The sequence below is a fragment of the Pongo pygmaeus genome, chromosome 10 (genome assembly GCF_028885625.2).
Source record: "Pongo pygmaeus isolate AG05252 chromosome 10, NHGRI_mPonPyg2-v2.0_pri, whole genome shotgun sequence".
Lineage (NCBI taxonomy): Eukaryota > Metazoa > Chordata > Mammalia > Primates > Hominidae > Pongo > Pongo pygmaeus.
Window position 1 is genome coordinate 77,927,541 of NC_072383.2, and position 19,004 is coordinate 77,946,544.

General features: G+C 37.1%; 1 protein-coding gene across 5 annotated transcripts in view; it reads right to left on the reverse strand.

Annotated features, from left to right (window-relative positions):
- The window catches only part of PPP1R12A (protein phosphatase 1 regulatory subunit 12A), a 168,756-nt gene that overhangs the window by 94,634 nt on the left and 55,118 nt on the right, over positions 1–19,004 (reverse strand). For all 5 annotated transcript variants that reach the window (XM_054441789.2, XM_054441791.2, XM_054441788.2 and 2 more), the window contains exon 2: positions 9,403–9,533. In XM_054441789.2, coding sequence (XP_054297764.1) covers positions 9,403–9,533 — 131 coding nt within the window. The remainder of the gene's footprint in view (positions 1–9,402; positions 9,534–19,004) is intronic.

The window sequence follows — 19,004 nt, forward strand, 5'->3', positions numbered from 1 at the left end:
AAACATGCCAAATTGTAAAGACCGTTGACACTATGAAGAAACTGCATAAATTAACGGGCAAAATAACCAGCTGGCATCATAATGACAGGATCGAATTCACACCTAACAATATTAACCTTAAATGTAAATGGGCTAAATACCCCAATTAAAGGACACAGACTGGCAAATTGGATAAAGACTCAAGACCAATTAGTGTGCTGTATTCAGGAGACCCATCTCACGTGCAAAGACACACATAGGCTCAAAATAGAGGGATGGAGGAAGATCTACCAAGCAAATTGAAAGCAAAAAAAAAAAAAAAAAAAAAAAAGAGAGCAGGGGTTGCAATCCTGGTCTCTGATAAAACAGACTTTAAACCAACAAAGATCAAAAGAGACAAAGAAGGCCATTACATAATGGTAAAGGGGTCAATTCAACAAGAAGAGCTAACTATCTTAAATATATATGCACCCAACACAGGAGCACCCAGATACATAAAGCAAGTTCTTAGAGACCTATGAAGAGACTTAGACCTCCACACAATAATAAGGGGAGACTTTAACACCCCACTGTCAATATTAAATGGATCAACGAGACAGAAAATTAACAAGGATATCCAGGACTGGAACTCAGCTCTGGACCAAGAAGACCTAATAGACATCTACAGAACTCTCCACCCCAAATCAACAGAATATACATTCTTCTCGGCACCACATGGCCCTTATTCTAAAACTGACCACATAATTGGAAGTAAAACACTTCTCAGCAAATGTAAAAGAACAGAAATCACAACAAACTGTCTCTCAAACCACAGTGCAATCAAATTAGAACTCAGGATTAAGAAACTCACTCAAAACCACACAACTACATGGAAACTGAACAACCTGCTCCTGAGTAACTACTGGGTAAATAACGAAATGAAGGCAGAAATAAAGATGTTCTTTGAAACCAATGAGAACAAAGACACAACGTACCAGAATCTCTAGGACACATTTAAAGCAGTGTATAGAGAGAAATTTATAGCACTAAATGCCCACAAGAGAAAGCAGGAGTGATCTGAAATTGACACCCTAACATCACAATTAAAAGAACTAGAGAAACAAGAGCAAACAAATTCAAAAGCTAGCAGAAGACAAGAAATAACTAAGATCAGAGCAGAACTGAAGAAGACAGAGACAGAAAAAAAAAACCTTCAAAAAAACAATGGCTTTTTAAAAAGATCAACAAAATAGATAGACAGCTAGCAAGACTAATAAAGTAAAGAGAGAAGAATCCAATAGACACAATAAAAAATGATGAAGTGGTTATCACCACCAATCCCATAGAAATACAAACTACCATCAGAGAATACTATAAACACTTCTATGCAAATAAACTAGAAAATCTAGAAGAAATGGATTAATTCCTCGACACATACACCCTCCCAAGATTAAACTAGGAAGAAGTTCAATCTCTGAACAGGACAATAACAGGTTCTGAAATTGATGCAATAGCCTACCAACCACAAAAAGTCCATGACCAGATGGATTCACAGCCGAATTCTACCAGAGCTACAAAGAGGAGCTGGTACCATTCCTTCTGAAACTATTCTGATCAACAGAAAAAGAGAAAATCCTCCCTAACTCATTTTATGAGTCCAGCATCATCCTGATACCAAAGCCTGGCAGAGACACAACAAAAAAAGAGAATTTTAGGCCAACATTCCTGATGAACATCGATGTGAAAATCCTCAATAAAATCCTGGCAAACCGAATCCAGCAGCACATCAAAAAGCTTATCCACCACGATCAAGTCGGCTTCAGCCCTGGGATGCAAGGCTGGTTCAACATACGCAAATTAATAAACGTAATCCATCACATAAACAGAACCAACAACAAAAACCACATGATTATCTCAATAGATGCAGAAAAGGCCTTCGATAAAATTCAACAGCCTTTCATGCTAAAAACTCTCAATAAACTAGGTATCGATGGAACGTATCTCAAAATAGTAAAACCTATTTATGACAAACCCACAGCCAATATCATATTGAATGGGCAAAAACTAGAAGCATTCCATTTGAAAACCGGCACAAGACAAGGATCTCCTCTGTCATCACTCCTTTTCAACACAGTATTGGAAGTTCTGGCCAGGGCAATCAGGCAAGAGAAAGCAATAAAACGTATTCAAATAGGAAGAGAGGAAGTCAAATTGTCTCTGTTTACAGATGATAAGATTGTATATTTACAAAACCGCATCGTCTCAGCCCAAAATCTCCTTAAACTGATAAGCGACTTCAGCAAATTCTCAGGATACAAAATCAATGTACAAAAATCACAAGCATCCCTATATCCCAAAACAGACGGAGAGCCAGTGAACTCTCATTCACAATTGCTACTAAGAGAATAAAATACCTAGGAATACAACTGATAAGAGATGTGAAGGACCTCTTCAAGGAGAACTACAAACTACTGCTCAAGGAAATAAGAGAGGACACAAACAAATGGAAAAACATTCCATGCTCATGGACAGAAAGAATCAATATCATGAAAATGGCCTTACTACCCAAAGTAATTTATAGATTTAATGCTACCCCCATCAAGCTACCCCTGACTTTCTTCACAGAATTGAAAAAAACTACTTTAAACTTCATATGGAACCAAAAAAGAGCCGGCATAGCCAAGACAATCCTGAGCAAGAAGAACAAAGCTGGAAGCATCACACTACCTGACTTCAAACTTTACTAGAAGGCTACAGTAACCAAAACCGCATGGTACTGGTACCAAAACAGATATACAGACCAATGGAAAAGAACAGAGGCCTCAGAGATAACACCACACATCTATCAACATCTGATCTTTGACAAACCTGATACGCACAAGCAATGGGGAGAAAGATTCCCTATTTAATAAATGGTGTTGGGAAAACTGGCTAGCCATATGCAGAAAACTGAAACTAGACCCCTTCTTTACAACTTATACAAAAATCAACTCAAGATGGATCAAATACTTAAACATAAGACCTAAAACCATTAAAATTCTAGAAGAAAACCTGGGCAATACCATTCACGACATAGGCATGGGCAAGGACTTCATGACTAAAACACCAAAAGCAATGGCAACAAAAGCCAAAACTGACAAATGGGATCTAATTAAACTAAAGATATTCTGCACAGCAAAAGAAACTATCATCAGAGTAAACAAGACAACCTACAGAATGGGAGAAAATTTTTGCAATCTATCCATCTGACAAAGCGCTAATACCCAGAATCTACAAAGAACTTAAACAAATTTACAAGAAAAAAGCAAACAACCCCATCAAAAAATGGGCAAAGGATATGAACAGCCACTTCTCAAAAGAAGACATTTATGCAGCCAACAGACATATGAAAAAATGCTCATCATCACTGGTCATTAGATAAATGCAAATCAAAATCACAATGAGATACCATCTCACGCCAGTTAGAATGGCGATCATTAAAAAGTTAGGAAACAACAGATGCTGGAGAGGTTGTGGAAAAATAGGAATGCTTTTACACTGTTGGTGGGAGTGTAAATTAGTTCAACCATTATGGAAGACAGTGTGGCGATTCCTCAAGGATCTAGAACCAGAAATATCATTTGACCCAGCAATCTCATTACTGGGTAGATACCCAAAGGATTATAAATCATCCTGCAATAAAGACACAGGTACACATATATTTATTGCAGCACTATTCACAATAGAAAACACTTGCAACCAACCAAAATGCCCATCAATGATAGATTGGATTAAGAAAATGTGGCACATATACACCATGGAATATTGTGCAGCCATAAAAAAGGATGAGTTCATGTCCTTTCAGGGACATGGATGAAGCTGGAAACTATCATTCTCTGCAAACTATCACAAGATCAGAAAACCAAACACCACATGTTCTCACTCATAAGATGGAGTTGAACAACAAGAACACATGGACACAGGGATGGGAACATCACACACCAGCGTCTGTGGGGGGTCGGGGGTCAGGGGAAGGATAACATTAGGAGAAATACCTAATGTAGGTGGCGGGTTGATGGGTGCGGCACACCATCATGGCATCTGTATTCCTATGTAACAAAACTGTACGTTCTGCACATGTAACCCAGAACTTAAAGTATAATACAAATAAAATAAAATAGAAAATATGTTCAAATGCATGAGCTCCTAATATTACTTAAACTAGAAAAAAAAATTAGTCCCTACTGAAGGTAGATAGCAAGGAAATTCATTATTTAAAAAGCCAGTACATAAGGAGAAATAATAAAGAATATATTCTGTCTCCCCTATAAAAATTGTACTGAGGTAATATGGTTTGGCTGTGTCCTTACCCAAATCTCATCTTGAATTGTAGTTTCCATAATCCCCACGTGTTGTAGGAGGAACCCAGAGGGAGGTAACTGAATCATGGGGGTGGTTACCCCTATGCTTCTGTTCTTATGACAGTGAGTGAGTTCTCATGAGGTCTGATGATTTTATAAAGGGCTTTTCCCCCTTTGCTTGGCACTTCTCCTTTCTGCCGCCATGTGAAGAAGAATGTGTTTGCTTCCCCTTCCACCATGATTGTAAGTTTCCTGAGGCCTCCCCAGCCCTGTGGAACTGTGAGTCAATTAAACCTTGTTCCTTTATAAATTACCCAGTCTTGGGCAGTTTTTTACAACAGCGTGAGAATGGACTAATACAAAGGGTAACCAAGTAGTAGAGGTGAGAAAGTTTATTTTACAAAAATATTCCAACTAATAAATAAAAAAGAATGACAATTAAAATGTTACCATTGTATAGTTCCTATGTTTTCATCTAATTATTTCTTCAGTCAGAGAACTTGGTTTTCAATGCTTTGCACACAGTAATTCAATTATAATTTATGCCACAGATGTATAACGAATTGATAATTCAAGATTGGAACAATAAATTGCATACATGGTTCTTGGGCTCTAAAATCATTTGCCTTTTCTAGTATGTCCAAAGTCATACTGTTCCATTTTATTTTTGATCCATAGCCAATGACACTAACACTGTAATTTTTAAGGAAGAGTATGCCTTGATGTGATAGTGGAAAGTTTATACTGCTTATATTAGTTTGCTAGAACTACCATAATAAAATGCCACACACTGGGTGGCTTAAACAATAGAAATATTATTTTCTCACAGTTCTGGTGCCTAGAAGTCCAATATCAATGTGTCAGCAGCTTTGGTTTCTTCTTAGGCCTCTCTCCTTGGTTGGTAGATGGCCGCCTTCCTGTTTCTTCACATGGTTTCTTTCCTCTCTATGAGAGGGGCCCTGGTGTCTCTTTTTGTCCAAATGTCTTCCTCTTATAAGAAAACCAGCCAGACTGGATGAGAAACAACTCCATCAGCCTCATTTTAACTTAATCATCCCTTTAAAGGCCCCTTCTCCAAATAGAGTCACATTCTGAAGTACTGGAGGTTAGGGTTTCAACTAAGAATTTTGGGTGACACTATTCTGCCCATAATACTGATTCAGCACCCCAAAGGAAAAGAATGATGTTAATGCATACATTTTAGTATCTGACCTGATATATACAGTAGGTGCTTAAATATTTATTGACTGCGTAATTTTTAAAACATGTTAATCAAAGTAATAATATTCTTAAGAATGAAAAACTCAAGGCAGTGAGTATTTATTAAAACAATGCATATGCTGAGCATAAAATCAGGCTCCACAAACTCACCTATTTGTCCTCCATTCCATTCTGGAGAAAGGACATTACTAAACAACCTCTATTTTTAGTTCACCCTAGGACTTCTACCTTGTTAAGAATGAGCAAAAGTTGAGGGTAATTATTTTGGTGAAAAGGTGAGATAATTGAGCCACTGTATGAAGAGCCATCATTCATCTACCTATTCACTTGGCTTCTATTACGCTACAGACCAAATGTAAAATTGTTAAATGCCTAGAAATGAAACTGTAATCTGACATTCTTTGTTCTACTATTTCCAACAGAGGTTAAAAATTTAGAACTCAATGTATCCTAATCATCCTCAAATCCTCAGAGTAAACTAATCTAGGCTTAACTGCACATATCAATAGGGATGAATTACTTCTATTCTGTGCATAAATGCAGTTAGTAAAGAAGCATATAAACAAACAACTGATGTGTTAGAGATGATGATGAATTTGCCAAGAACATCAGAAATGCTTCCTGGAAGAAATGACCCTTATACAAACCGCATCTTGAGAGTCTGGTAGAAGCTTAGCTCAAGTAATTCAACAGCAGGCAAATAAACTATTACAAAGAAAGACACACTGATGTAAACCAGTAGGGAATGTTAAGGAACTAAAAGTAGTCCAGTATTGACAGACTGAAAAATGTGAGGTGGAATGCAATATGAGAAAAAAGACTTAGGAAGAAACTAGATCTTTCCAATTTTATAAATAATCTTAAATTACTGAGACTAAGTAGATTGGTCAAGCACACAAAGCTAGTGAATGGCAGAACTAGGATTTGCAACAAATTTAACTCCAAAATACTTCAGTTACCACAGTGACCATAGGCCCCAGTTTCCTATCCCCTGGTTTATAACTATTGTCTCCATTATTATTATTGTAAGTGCTTTCTTTCATGCCTATAAAACACTGATCTGTGGACTATCTTCATCCTATCAATTAGGCCACCAGACTATTATTTTTCTATACCCAAGAAAACTAGGGTTTCATTAATTTCACTTAATCATTAGTGAAATTAACTGCTGAAAGAGGTGTTTTTAATGTATTTTTTTCTTTTTTTGAAAAAGGGTTTCACTCTTGTCACCTAGGCATAAGTGCAATGGTGCTATCTCAGCTCACTGCAACCTCTGCCTCCCAGGCTCAAGCAATTCTGCTGCCTTAGCCTCCAGAGTAGTTGGGACACATCATTGTGCCTGGCTAATTTTTTTGTATGTTTTGTAGACATAGGGTTTTGTCATGTTGCCCAGGCTGGTCTCGACTCCTGAGCTCAAGCGAGGCCTCCCAAAGTGCTGGGATTACAGGCATGAGCCACCATGCCCAACCTGCTAAAAGAGATTATGCTGATAAAATAACTGAGCATTCGGAAGGATTTTGGGCTATCATCACCTTAACAGATCATCCAGTATATGCTAGAGTTAAACTGCCTTTTATAAAAACAGTCATTATTTTAAAAAAGAATCTCATGTGGCAGAAAGAAGAAAAAGGAAAACTTATTCTTCTAATTTTAATCTGGTTCAAGGAAACTCCATAGTTTATAGCACAGTCATAAATTCAAACTAAAGTAATTAGATTAGCAACTATAGTCAACCTTGGCCAAAAAAGGTCACTTTTGTTTGCACAAGTCCTGTAAAGCATATATTCCATATCCCACCCTCCAAAAACTGAAAATAGTCACCCTACTGATAACATTAGCAACTGCAACAAACTGCTTATCCTTCCTCATACTTCTTATATACTAGCATGTAAAAGCTGAATATGCCAAGATATTTACTTTTCCTAGCTACAACATGGACAAATGACCAGGACCAGGCCAAAAGAAGTCCCATTATGGGATGTCTTCAGCAACTGGAGGGCTCTCTGGGAAAGGTTTTCCTCTTTGATGTACACAGAATACAGAGAGGATATTTTCTACTTGCAATCCATTTTTTTTATTTGCTTTTGGATATGGATATGTAAAACACAATTCTAGAGTTGTGGCAATCATCTTGTAACCAAGAGGGGAGAAGGCTAAGAATAAAGTCCATTTTGGGGAAATTCAGAAGAAAAAACTGAAAGATCCCAGGTCCTTGCTGACATCACTGACTGGCTTAATAAACCTAAATGTTCTTCCTCTAAATGATATTTTACCCTGTATAACAAGTACCATTATTCTTTAGGTCATTTTAAATTGGGTATTCTATTACTTGCAGCTAAAAGCATTCCAACTGACACAATAGGTCTGTGACCTAATCAAGTCTATGCAAAGAAATTATTCAAGACAATTAATATTGTCTTTTCAAACTCAGAAACATGAATACAAAAAGGAAACATAAGAATTAAACATCTGAAGAAAGAGGTTGAGTTTTCATTTTCCCAGTGTAGGTACAAAAGGTAATGGTCAAAAGTTAATATGTACTATTTCCTATGAGCCAGGTCCTACGTTTGATGAATTACTGCAGTTAATCCTCACAACAAACCTAGGAAATACTACTTTATAGAGGAGAAAACCAAAGCCTAGAAAAGTTAAACAACTTGCCAAGGTTATACTCCTTGATAGTGATTGAGGAGGCATTCATATTCCATATCAATTAACTACAGAGCCTAATGATTAAGTATAGTTAAAGATAAATGCACAATTATCTGTTTTTTTTTCTATGAAGAGATCTAAGTCTTCTGTTGAGCAGGAAAAGTCCAAAAAGGAAGTAAAGAACTTGAGATTGAGCGGGAAAAGTCCAAAAAGGAAGTAAAGAACTTGAGAATCACGATTGTTAGGTTTGAACAACCACTGCTGTTTTGCAATGGGAAAAAGACTTCCTCAGTTTATATACAAAGAAATCACGGCTCAGAAAGAGGAAACAAATTATGGAAAGATGTCGTATAGTTAGTGGCAGAGTCAGTAGTAAAATTCGCGTAATTCAGACCTTATCGTTCCCAGGCCGGAGTACTTTTCATTTCACCATACAGTTTCTGCCTTAAAATTGAGATACTGTATCTCCAGCACAAATGGGGAAAAAAAGCAAAATGTACAGAGATAAAACTATGAAGGCTTACTAAGATATTTACAGAGTAGAATTCCCATATTCAATATTTATTCATTGATAAGCTTTCATATATGAGCAGAGAGACAACAAAACTGTTTACTGTGTGGATAGATAGTAATAAGAAAAATAATTTAATGAAAAAATTATTTTTCAAGATATCTGTACTTCCATTGTTAAATGCTTTAAAAAAAATCACATGTTCTTAGTATGTACCCACACATTAAAGGTAGTAGAGAATACAATGACTATTTCTCATTGAATTTTCTAAAAAATGTATTTTTTAAAAAAGACAATCTTCAGAAAAACTAAGTAAACAGGCTCACTGGAGAACTATGTATGATATTCTCCCTATAGCAATGTAACCCAGCTGCCAAATTTATGATTATAAAGGAATGAGTTAGACTGCTAAGTATTAACCCTCAATCATTTGACAATGCTCTAGCTGTACTCAAAAGAAAAAAGATGGAGACAGAGAATGTGTACAATTACTAATGTTAATACAAAGTACCAAAGGCCAAAGAGGGTGGGGAGACAAAAAGAAGATCTGATTCTGAGAATATATGGATTCCCAATAACCACTTATTTTCTTTCTTGGAAAGAATAATTTTCATGAATTAAAGTAACATTAGAGTTCACTCATTTATCTTTATCATTTCAATAAACACTCAGGTCTGTCAAACAGTATTAGAATAAAATTAAAACACAGAACTGGCTTACTCTGCAATATCAAGATATCCACAGGAAGCTGCTGCATGTAGTGGTATCCAGCCTTCATTATCAGGTTGATTAATATTTGCTCCATTTTCTACCAGAAACTTCACCATATCAACATTGTCATCAATGCAAGCCTAAAAACAAAACAGAAAGCAAGATTGGAAAAAACACGAATTAACACTCCAAATAATACATCAATAGAATAAAATTCCTACTTTGTAGCTTTTATAATACAAATATTCTCTGTAAATAAATCTGCTGCTATCTTGACTATACTCTATCAAATATGCTAATGACACTAAATTGTAAGGGTCCTTGCTTAGGTACACATACAACAGTAGCGTATGTGCCTAGACTTTTTATGGCAACCCAATTTGGATAACAAGTACCTATTAAAATGAAGACATTATAATTAAGTACTAATAATAGTCTCTATAGCAGTGGTTCCCAAAAATGTTGTCTGCTGGGGGAAGGGGGAGTACCTTCTTTTAGGGAGTTGATTAGGGCAAAACTGTTTTCAAGATAAAACTAAGATGTCATTTCCCTTTTTTACTTTGTTGACATGTACATGTGATGGTATAAAAGTACCAGCTGTAAAACTGCATGTGCTTTAGCACAAATAATGGCAATGGCCAAAAAACACTCGCCTCTATTAACAGTCACTGTTTCCACCACTTTGTACTCATAATTAAAAAAAAAAAAAAACATTGCTAAGCACAGTGGCTCATGCTTGTAATCCCATCTACTTGGGAGGCTGAGGCAGGAGGATTGCTTGAGTTTGAGTTCAAGGCTGCAATGAACTATGATCACACCACTGCACTCCAACCTGGGCAACACAGTGAGACCCCGTCTCCAAAAAAAGTGGTGGTTGGGGGGCAGCAATTTTTACTCATACATGTCTTTGACAAAGCAGTACGTATTAAATCTTGGCCCTTGTATACAGGTCTTTTTTATATTCTCTGGAACAAGATGGGAAGTGTATGTTAAAGCACCTCTTCCAAGTATGATGGTTGTCTTGATGAAAAGCACTTGTGACACTGAGATGCAAGCTGACTTAGCCACTTTTCCATGCAACATTATGTCTACTTAAATGACAAATTAGTTAGTCTAACTGATTTTGGGGAGATCTTTTCTTGCAAATGAACAAAATGAGTCTGTCACTTCAAGAAAAGCAATTAACGCCAGGCGCAGTGGCTCACGCCTGTAATCCCAGCACTTTGGGAGGCCGAGGCGGGCAGATCACCTGAGGTCAGGAGTTCAAGATCATCCTGGCCAACATGGTGAAACCCCATCTCTACTAAAAGTACAAAAATTAGCCAGGCATGGTGGAGCACGCCTAGTCCCAGCTACTCGGGAGGCTGAGGCAGGAGAACTGCCTGAACCCACGAGGCAGAGGTTGCAGTGAGCCAAGATCGCTCCATTGCCCTCCAGCGTGGGCAACAGAGCAAGACTCCATCTCCAAAAAAAAAAAAAAAAAAAAAAAAGAAAAGCAATTAACAGTATATTTGTTGCCAATGATAAACTTTCAAGAAAAAATGAATTAGTTATTTTAATTAAAAAATGTTATTTGGTAACATGGGTAAATCGCTATTATTTTTAAATAGTGTTTTAAATCCTCAGTTTTAAACTCTAAGACTAAATATTAATACATACAACCAAGAAAAAATGAATTAGTTATTTTAATTAAAAAATGTCATTTGGTAACAGGGGTAAATCATGTTATTTTTAAATGAATTAATAGTATTTTAAATCCCTGGTTTTAAACTCTAAGACTATAAATATTAATACATATAACCTACAGAAACAAAAGCTCATTGGAATATTCAATAATTCTTAAGAGTATAAAGAAGTCCTAAAATAAAAAAAAATTTGAGAACTACAGCCCTAAAGTAAATAAGAAGGGAACTTTTATCAAATGCTTGCTTTGTGCCAGGTAGTATGAGAGGTGCCTTATCTATGATTTACATACATTATTCTCACAAAAACCCACTCCAAGGTACCCATTGTTCCCCACAACTGTTCCTAAAATCACTCTGTTCCAGCCGTAATAGGGACCTTACTATCCCTTGACCAGGTACCTCAGAGCCTTTGTTCTTGCAGTTCTCACTGTCAGGAATGCTCTGCCCCCAGATCTAAGCATGCTGATTCCTTCTCATCAAACAAATCTCAATGCAGATGTTTCTTCTTCAGGAAGGCCCTCCTGGACATCCTTTTAAAGTAATTCCTAGTACTCTATCACATTATCAATAATATCAATAGCCATAATTTTCTTATTTATACCTATGTTCTACCTCTACTAGAATGTAAACTCCATAATTTTCAGATTAGGGATATATCTGTATGTGAATATAAGTACTTTATACCTGTCCTATGAGATAGGTTGTATTCATAAACACACTCCATTTACCCTGGGGAGGTTTTCTGGAATTGGCACTATTCATAATAATCATCATATTGTCCCTCCTGAGATGCAATCCCCGTGTATTACCAGGACCCCTGCCCAAGAATGTAAAGTCTGTGCCATGTATTTGACTTGGGGGATTGGGAAGGTGGGATGAAATCCATTCAAGGAGCCTTTAACTTGGTGAAGGGTTTTTCCCTCCTAATTCACACAAAGCCACTATTTGCCCAGAGGGCAAGTGGCCTTTTTTTTTCTAATGTGGGTAAAACTCAGTAAACGAACTAATTAGTTCCTATTTCCTATCTATGATAAACAACTAATACACAACTAGGAGTATGTGGGCTGATAACTATTATCTCTGTACTCTAAAAGTGTTTCTAATAAACTGATCAGTAGACATATTAATTTACACACTGTCATCTTTGGTTTATTGCCAAAAGATCTTTGTTGGAAAATTCATGTGCTACTCATTTAAATGTATAAAATGCCCAAGTTTATTAAGAATCCGGAAGGATATTTTAAGTAGCTGTTGAAAGTAACAAAAATTGATGTGCCTATTTAAAAAGTGGTTCTAATACATTTTGCTACACATAGACCATTACCTTTATCTACCCATCCCCTTAAAAGAGGCTTAAATACCAAGACAGTACTTAACCACCAAAGGAAGTTCCTGTTTGTTCATATGTGGGGAAAAAAACTATTTTCTAGCACTGAAAACACATCAACAACAAAAAAGGATATTAATGTCAGACTATAACTCATGGAGAAAACAAAAGAGCTTCTTAAATGCCACTTCAACCTAAGAAAGAGCAGTTTGGGGCTGGCTGATGAGATATAATGGATCAGCATTATACACAAGCAATGCATAAATAAGATATGACTGTATCCCCATTTCATAAATGAAGTCTTTGCTCAACTCTCACCTTTTTGGTATTGCCTTTCTTGGACAGCATACTAAAATTACAACCCCCTCCCTACCATTTTATATCCTGAGTATTTTTCTCCATACCGTTTATTACAACATACTATATATACTTTGCTTATTTATTCACTATCTGTTTACCCCACTCCCAGCATGAGCGTTTACTGGGAGCAGGAATTCTGCTGCATCCTCAATACCATGCACAGTGCTTGACATGCAGAATTCGGCTGCTTCCACAATACCTTGAGTTCTTGGGCTCAATAAGTGAATTAATGAATGTAGGAGGAAGCTAAGATTCAAAGAGATTAAGTAGCTTGAATAAGTCACACAGACAGGAAATGATAGGGCTGGGAATCTCACAGAGATGCTCAGGTTCCAGAAACTAAGCTTTTTCCACACTTAACACACTGCTTTCCACAGATGTTCCTAGATTATCAACACATTTCTCACCTGCAACAGGATATCACGCATTCTAGGGGCTAAGTATTACTTGTATAAATGAAATAAATTTTCCTTAACTACCATAGAAACAACAGAAATGCTTTTAGCAGCATTTCTCTAAGGAAGAAAATGACAAAGTTTCTATCAAGAAAAGCACTATACAGTGTACCTAAAAAGTTTTAAAGCGGGAGGCTGAGGCAGGTGGATCATGAGATCAGGAGATCAAGACCATCCTGGGAAACATGGTGAAACCCTGTCTCTACTAAAAATACAAAAAACTAGCCAGGCATGGTGGCACACACCTGTAGTCCCAGCTACTGGGGAGACTGAGACAGGAGAACCGCTTGACCCCGGGAGGCAGAGGTTGCAGTGAGCCGAGATCATGCCACTGCACTCCAGCCTGGGCGACAGAGCAAGACTCCATCTCAGAAAAAAAAAAGTGTAAAAGCATTGAGAGGGAATCACAGCTTTTGGTTTTAGGTTCTAGTTCTGGCTCTGTCACAAATTTTGTGGCTGTGAACAAGTAATTTAATCTTTTTGGATGTTGGTGTCTTCATATTTCAAGTGGAGGGAAGAAGTGTGAGGGGGTATTTATCATAAAAATTCCCTACCATATTTAAAATTATTATGTATCTTCCCTTTAGAACAAGTTATAAGCAAGCTGACGGCAGTTTTCCAAAGTGCCTAGAACATATCTTACATATAAGAGACGATAAAAGAATACATAGGCAACGTTGATACAGATATTGCTCAAGAAAAGAACTATTTTTCATAAGTTAGTGGTTAAAAGAAAGAGGTTTGAGAATCACAGCTATTTAATGACGAAAAAACATAAAAAGTGTATTGTATTAGAAAGTAGTTTATAGAATGCTGAGATAAGAGAGTGACTTACTGTGACTTGCATAATCATTCACTTTCCTTGAGAAATCATACTGATTAAATTCTTTCTCTTTTCAGACAAAGTCTTGCTCTGTCGCCCAGGCTGGAGTGCAGTAGCGTGATCTCGGCTCAATGCAACCTCCGCCTCCTGGGTTCAACTGATCCTCTTGCATCAGCCTCCTGGGTAGCTGGAACTAAAGGTGTGTGCCACCATGCCTGGCTAATTCTTGTATTTTTAGTAGAAATGGGGTTTCAACATACTGGCCTGGCTGGTCTCAAACTCCTGACCTCAAGTGATCCACTCACCTTGGCTTCCCAAAGTGCTGGGATCACAGGTGTGAGCCACCACACCCGGCTGATACTCATTAAATTCTATTCACCTTTTTTTCTCAACCTCTTTTAAATCCCATAGGCTCCAAAACTGTACCCTGATTTTTATCCTCAGTATAAAAATATAAATCCCTACTTGATAATTATATGTAATACAAATATGATTATTCTTTTAAATTGAAAAATATCAACAAGCAAATAAAAAATGATTCTTTATAAAAGAATATGGGGAAATGCCCACAATATATTAAGAAGGTTTTTTTTTTTTTTTTTTTTTTAAGCCTATAGCACTACAAAACTACAAATCTTTGTTGGGGTGATTTTTACATAGGGATACACATACGTGAAATTTCACTGAATTGTATACTTAAGAGTTGTATACTTTACCAATGTAAATTATACCTCAAGTTAAAAAGTTAAAAAAAAAACAGGCTACCATTTGAGACTACTATGTACCACTTAAAATACGTATTCCTTTAACTTCTATACCTTGCCTCCTCCAGTTCCACATACCAAATGCAATTGGTATTCCTAGTAGTCTCCCATTCAAGTACTAACCAGATCCAACCCTGCTTAGCTTCCTAAATGAGATGAGATCAGGTGTTTTCAAGGTGGTATAGCAAGTTTTTTTTAAAAAGGATGCAAATATGGAAATGGAAAAGGATAAAAGAATATAGGAGAAAACACACAATGTATTGTTTTTTAATGCCTAATATGATTTAAAGTTTTATATTAGTCCGTTCTTATGCTGCTAATAAAGACATACCAGAGACTGAGTAATTTATAAAGGAAAGAGGTTTAATTGACTCACAGTTCCACACAGCTGGGGTGGCCTCAGGAAACTTACCATCATGGTGGAAGGAGAAGCAAACACCTCCTCCTTCACATGGCGGTGGCAAGGAGAAGCACCAAGCAAAACAGGCAAAGTCCCTTATAAAACCATCAGATCTTGTGAGGACTCACTCACTATCATGAGAACAGCAGCATGGGGGTAACTGCCCCCACGATTCATTCAATTACCTCCCACTGGGCCCCTCCCACAGCACATGGGGATTATGGGAACTACAATTCAAGATGAGAGTTGGGTGGGAACACAGCCAAAACATATCAACTTTACTAAAAAAAATTCACACAAGACTAAAAGAATACATCCTGAAGGTTAAAAATAATGGTTGTGAGACCCACTTTTATTTTCTTCCTTAATTTTTCCTTTATTTTCAAAATGTCTACAATGAATAGACAGTGTTTGAAGAAAAAAATTCAAGAAGTTATTTCTCACATAAAAAGCATTAAATGGTAACGTGGAAAAACAACCAAGGCTGGGTGTGGCAGCTCATGCCCATAATCCCAACACTTTGGGAGTCTGAGGTAGGCAGATCACTTGAGGTCAGGAGTTCAAGACCAGCCTGGCCAACACGGCAAAACCCCGTCTCTACTAAAAATACAAAAATTAGCCAGGCACGGTGGCACATGCTACTTGAGAGGCTGAAGCATGAGAATCGCTTGAACCTAGGAGGCGGAGGCTGCAGTGAGCCAAGATCACGCTACTGAGCTCCAAGCCTGAGCAACAGAGCAAGACTATCTAAAAAAAAAAAAGAAAACAACCAAATTGCTGGTCAAAGTATGAAATTCACACAACCACTTCAGAAAACTATCTAATAGCATCCACTAAAGTTATGTGGAATGGATAAATATACACGGTGGGGTGAGGTGTAGGAAGGGAGATCCTATTCATGTAACAGAATCCTATAAATTGATTTAAAAAAAAAAAGAACATTGAACTAAAAGAACAAAATACTGCTATCTTCAACAACATGAATGAAATACATAAATGAGTAAAGAAGGCAGGTACAAAAGGATACATACTGCAGGTTTCCAGATAAAATAAGATCTGGTGATAAGACTCAGAACCAGGGTTAAATCTGTGGGAGAATGACAGGAGGGACCTAAGGGGGCTTTCCGGACAGTTGGAAATGTCCCTATCTTTGTTGGGGTGATTTTTACATAGAGATATACATATGTGAAATTTCACTTAATTGTATACTTCAGAGTTGTATACTTTACCAATGTAAATTATACCTCAAGTTAAAAAGTTAAAAAAAAGCAGGCTACCATTTGAGACTACTATGTATCACTTAAAATACGTATTCCTTTAACTTCCATGCCTTGCCTCCTCAAGCTCCACATACCAAATGCAATCCTTCTTTTAACTGATAACCTCTAAATACTCTGAAAACATTTTTTCCCCAAGAATTCTAGCATATTCTCTGTTTACGGCTAAATATCACTAATTCCTCTTAGCTATTCTTCATATTATATATACTAAAAAGTATATATGCCAAGATCGTATGAAAAGATCACATTAAAATATAGTTGGATAGTCCATAAATAACAATGATCACATAAGGGCCATAATAGCAGTGGGTAGAAAGTACTAAAATATCACTGAGGACATAAAGAGATCTTTTTGTGACTAAGAGGGTCCATACGGGTCCCTACATATTTGGGCATAGTTTTGAAGATTATATAAGAAAGAGTTCAAGTACCAAACCAACTGGCAGGAACCTCACTGAGCAAAGACACTGCTGATTTTAAAAGTTCATGGAATAAACAAACAGTAAGTCGACCAGTGGTAGACACTATCTGTAAGTTACAAAACAGGATAAGGCTAAGTGGTAAAAGATCTGAATATAATGCAAAGACTGTAGTTGTACTGCAGATGATTTTCAACCTCTTTTTACTTCAACACACGAACAGAATCTGCTATGTTCCCATCAGTAACAGTGGCTCAAGTAAGCAGTAGGAGAAAGTAGAAAAAAACACTTTAGAATTTCAAGATGATGCTTGAAAAAGCTTATTTCGAGTTTTTAGGAAGAGGGGTGACATGGTCAGATCAGTATTTCAGAAAGATCATAGAAGCAATAAGAAGAGGAAAGAGCCTGAACTAAACAACCGCAGATATCGGCATACCTAGTTTTATTGTGCCTCGTGGATACTGCATTTTTTGTTTGTTTGTTTAAAATTTGAAGGTTTGTGGCAACCCCGTGTCAGGCAAGTGTATTGGTGCCACTTTTCTAAACATGTGCTTACTTCATGTCTGTGTCACATTTTGGTAATTCTCACAATATTTTAAACTTTTTCATTATTACTAGATCTGTTATGGTGATTTGTGATCAGTGATCTGTGATGTTACTATTTCAATTGTTTTGGGGCGCCATGAACCATATTCATAGAAGATGGTGAACTTAATTGATAAATGTTATATGTATGCTCTGACCACTCCACAAACCGGCAGTTCCCCATCTCTCTCCCTTTCCTGAGGCCTCCCTATTCCCTTAGAAATAACAATATTAAAATTAGACCAATGAATAACCCTACAATCACCTCTAAGTACTCAAATGAAAGGAAGAGTCATGTGTCTCTCATTTTAAATCAAAAGCTAGAAATGATTAAGCTTGGTGAGAAAGGTATGCTGAAAGCCAAGGTAGGCCAAAAGCTAGGCCTCTTGTGCCAAAAAGCCAAGTTGTTAATGCAAAGGAAAAGTTCTTGAAGGAAATTAAAAGTGCTACTCCAGTGAACACACAAATGGTAAGAAAGCAAAGCAGCCTTACTGCGGACATGGAGAAAGTGTTAGTGACCTGGACAGGTCAAACTAGCTGCAACATTCCCTTAAGCCAAAGCCTAATCCAGAGTAAGGCCCCAACTCTCTTCAACTCTATGAAGCCCAAGAGAGGTGAGGAAGCTGGAGAAGAAAAGTCTGAAGCTAACAGGAAGTTGATTCATGAGGTTTAAGGTAAGAAGCAATCTCCAAATCATACAAGTGCAAGGTGAAGCAGCAAGTGCTGATGGAGAAGCTGCATTTGGAAGATGCGGCTAAAATCACTGATGAAGGTGGCTACAACTAAACAATAGCGTTTCACTGTAGACAAGGCAGCCTTCTACTGGAAGATGACATGTAGCACTTTTATAGCTTGAGAGGAGAAATCAATGCCTGGCTTCAAAGTTTCCATGGACAGGCTGAATCTCTCTTCAGGGGCTAATGCAGCTGGTGACCTTAAGTTTGAAGCCAGTGCTCATTACCCATTCCAAAAATCCTAGGTCCCTTAAGCATTACACTAAATCTACTCTGCCAGTGCTCTATAAATGGAACAACAAAGCCTGGATGGCAGCACATCTGTTTATAGCATGGTTTACTAAGTATTTTAAGCCCACTATTGAGACCTATTGCTCAAAAAAAAAAGATTCCTTTCAAAATATTGCTGCTAACAACAATGAACTTGGTCACCCAAGGGGTCTGATGGGAGATGTACAGGATTAATGTTGTTTTCATGCCTGTTAACAAAACATCCATTCTGCAGCTCAAGGAGTAATCTCCACTTTTATGTCTTCTTATTTAAAAAATACATTTTGTAATGCTATAGTTGCCACAGATAGTGATTCCTCTGATGGATCTGGGCAAAGTAAATTGAAAACCTTTTGGAAAGAATTCACTATTCTACATGCTATTAAGAACATTGGTGATTCATGGAAGAAGGTCAAAATATCAACATTAATGGGAGTTTGAAAGTTGATTCCAACCCTCATGGATGACTTTGAGGGATTCAAGACTTCAGTGAAGGAAGTAAGTGCAGA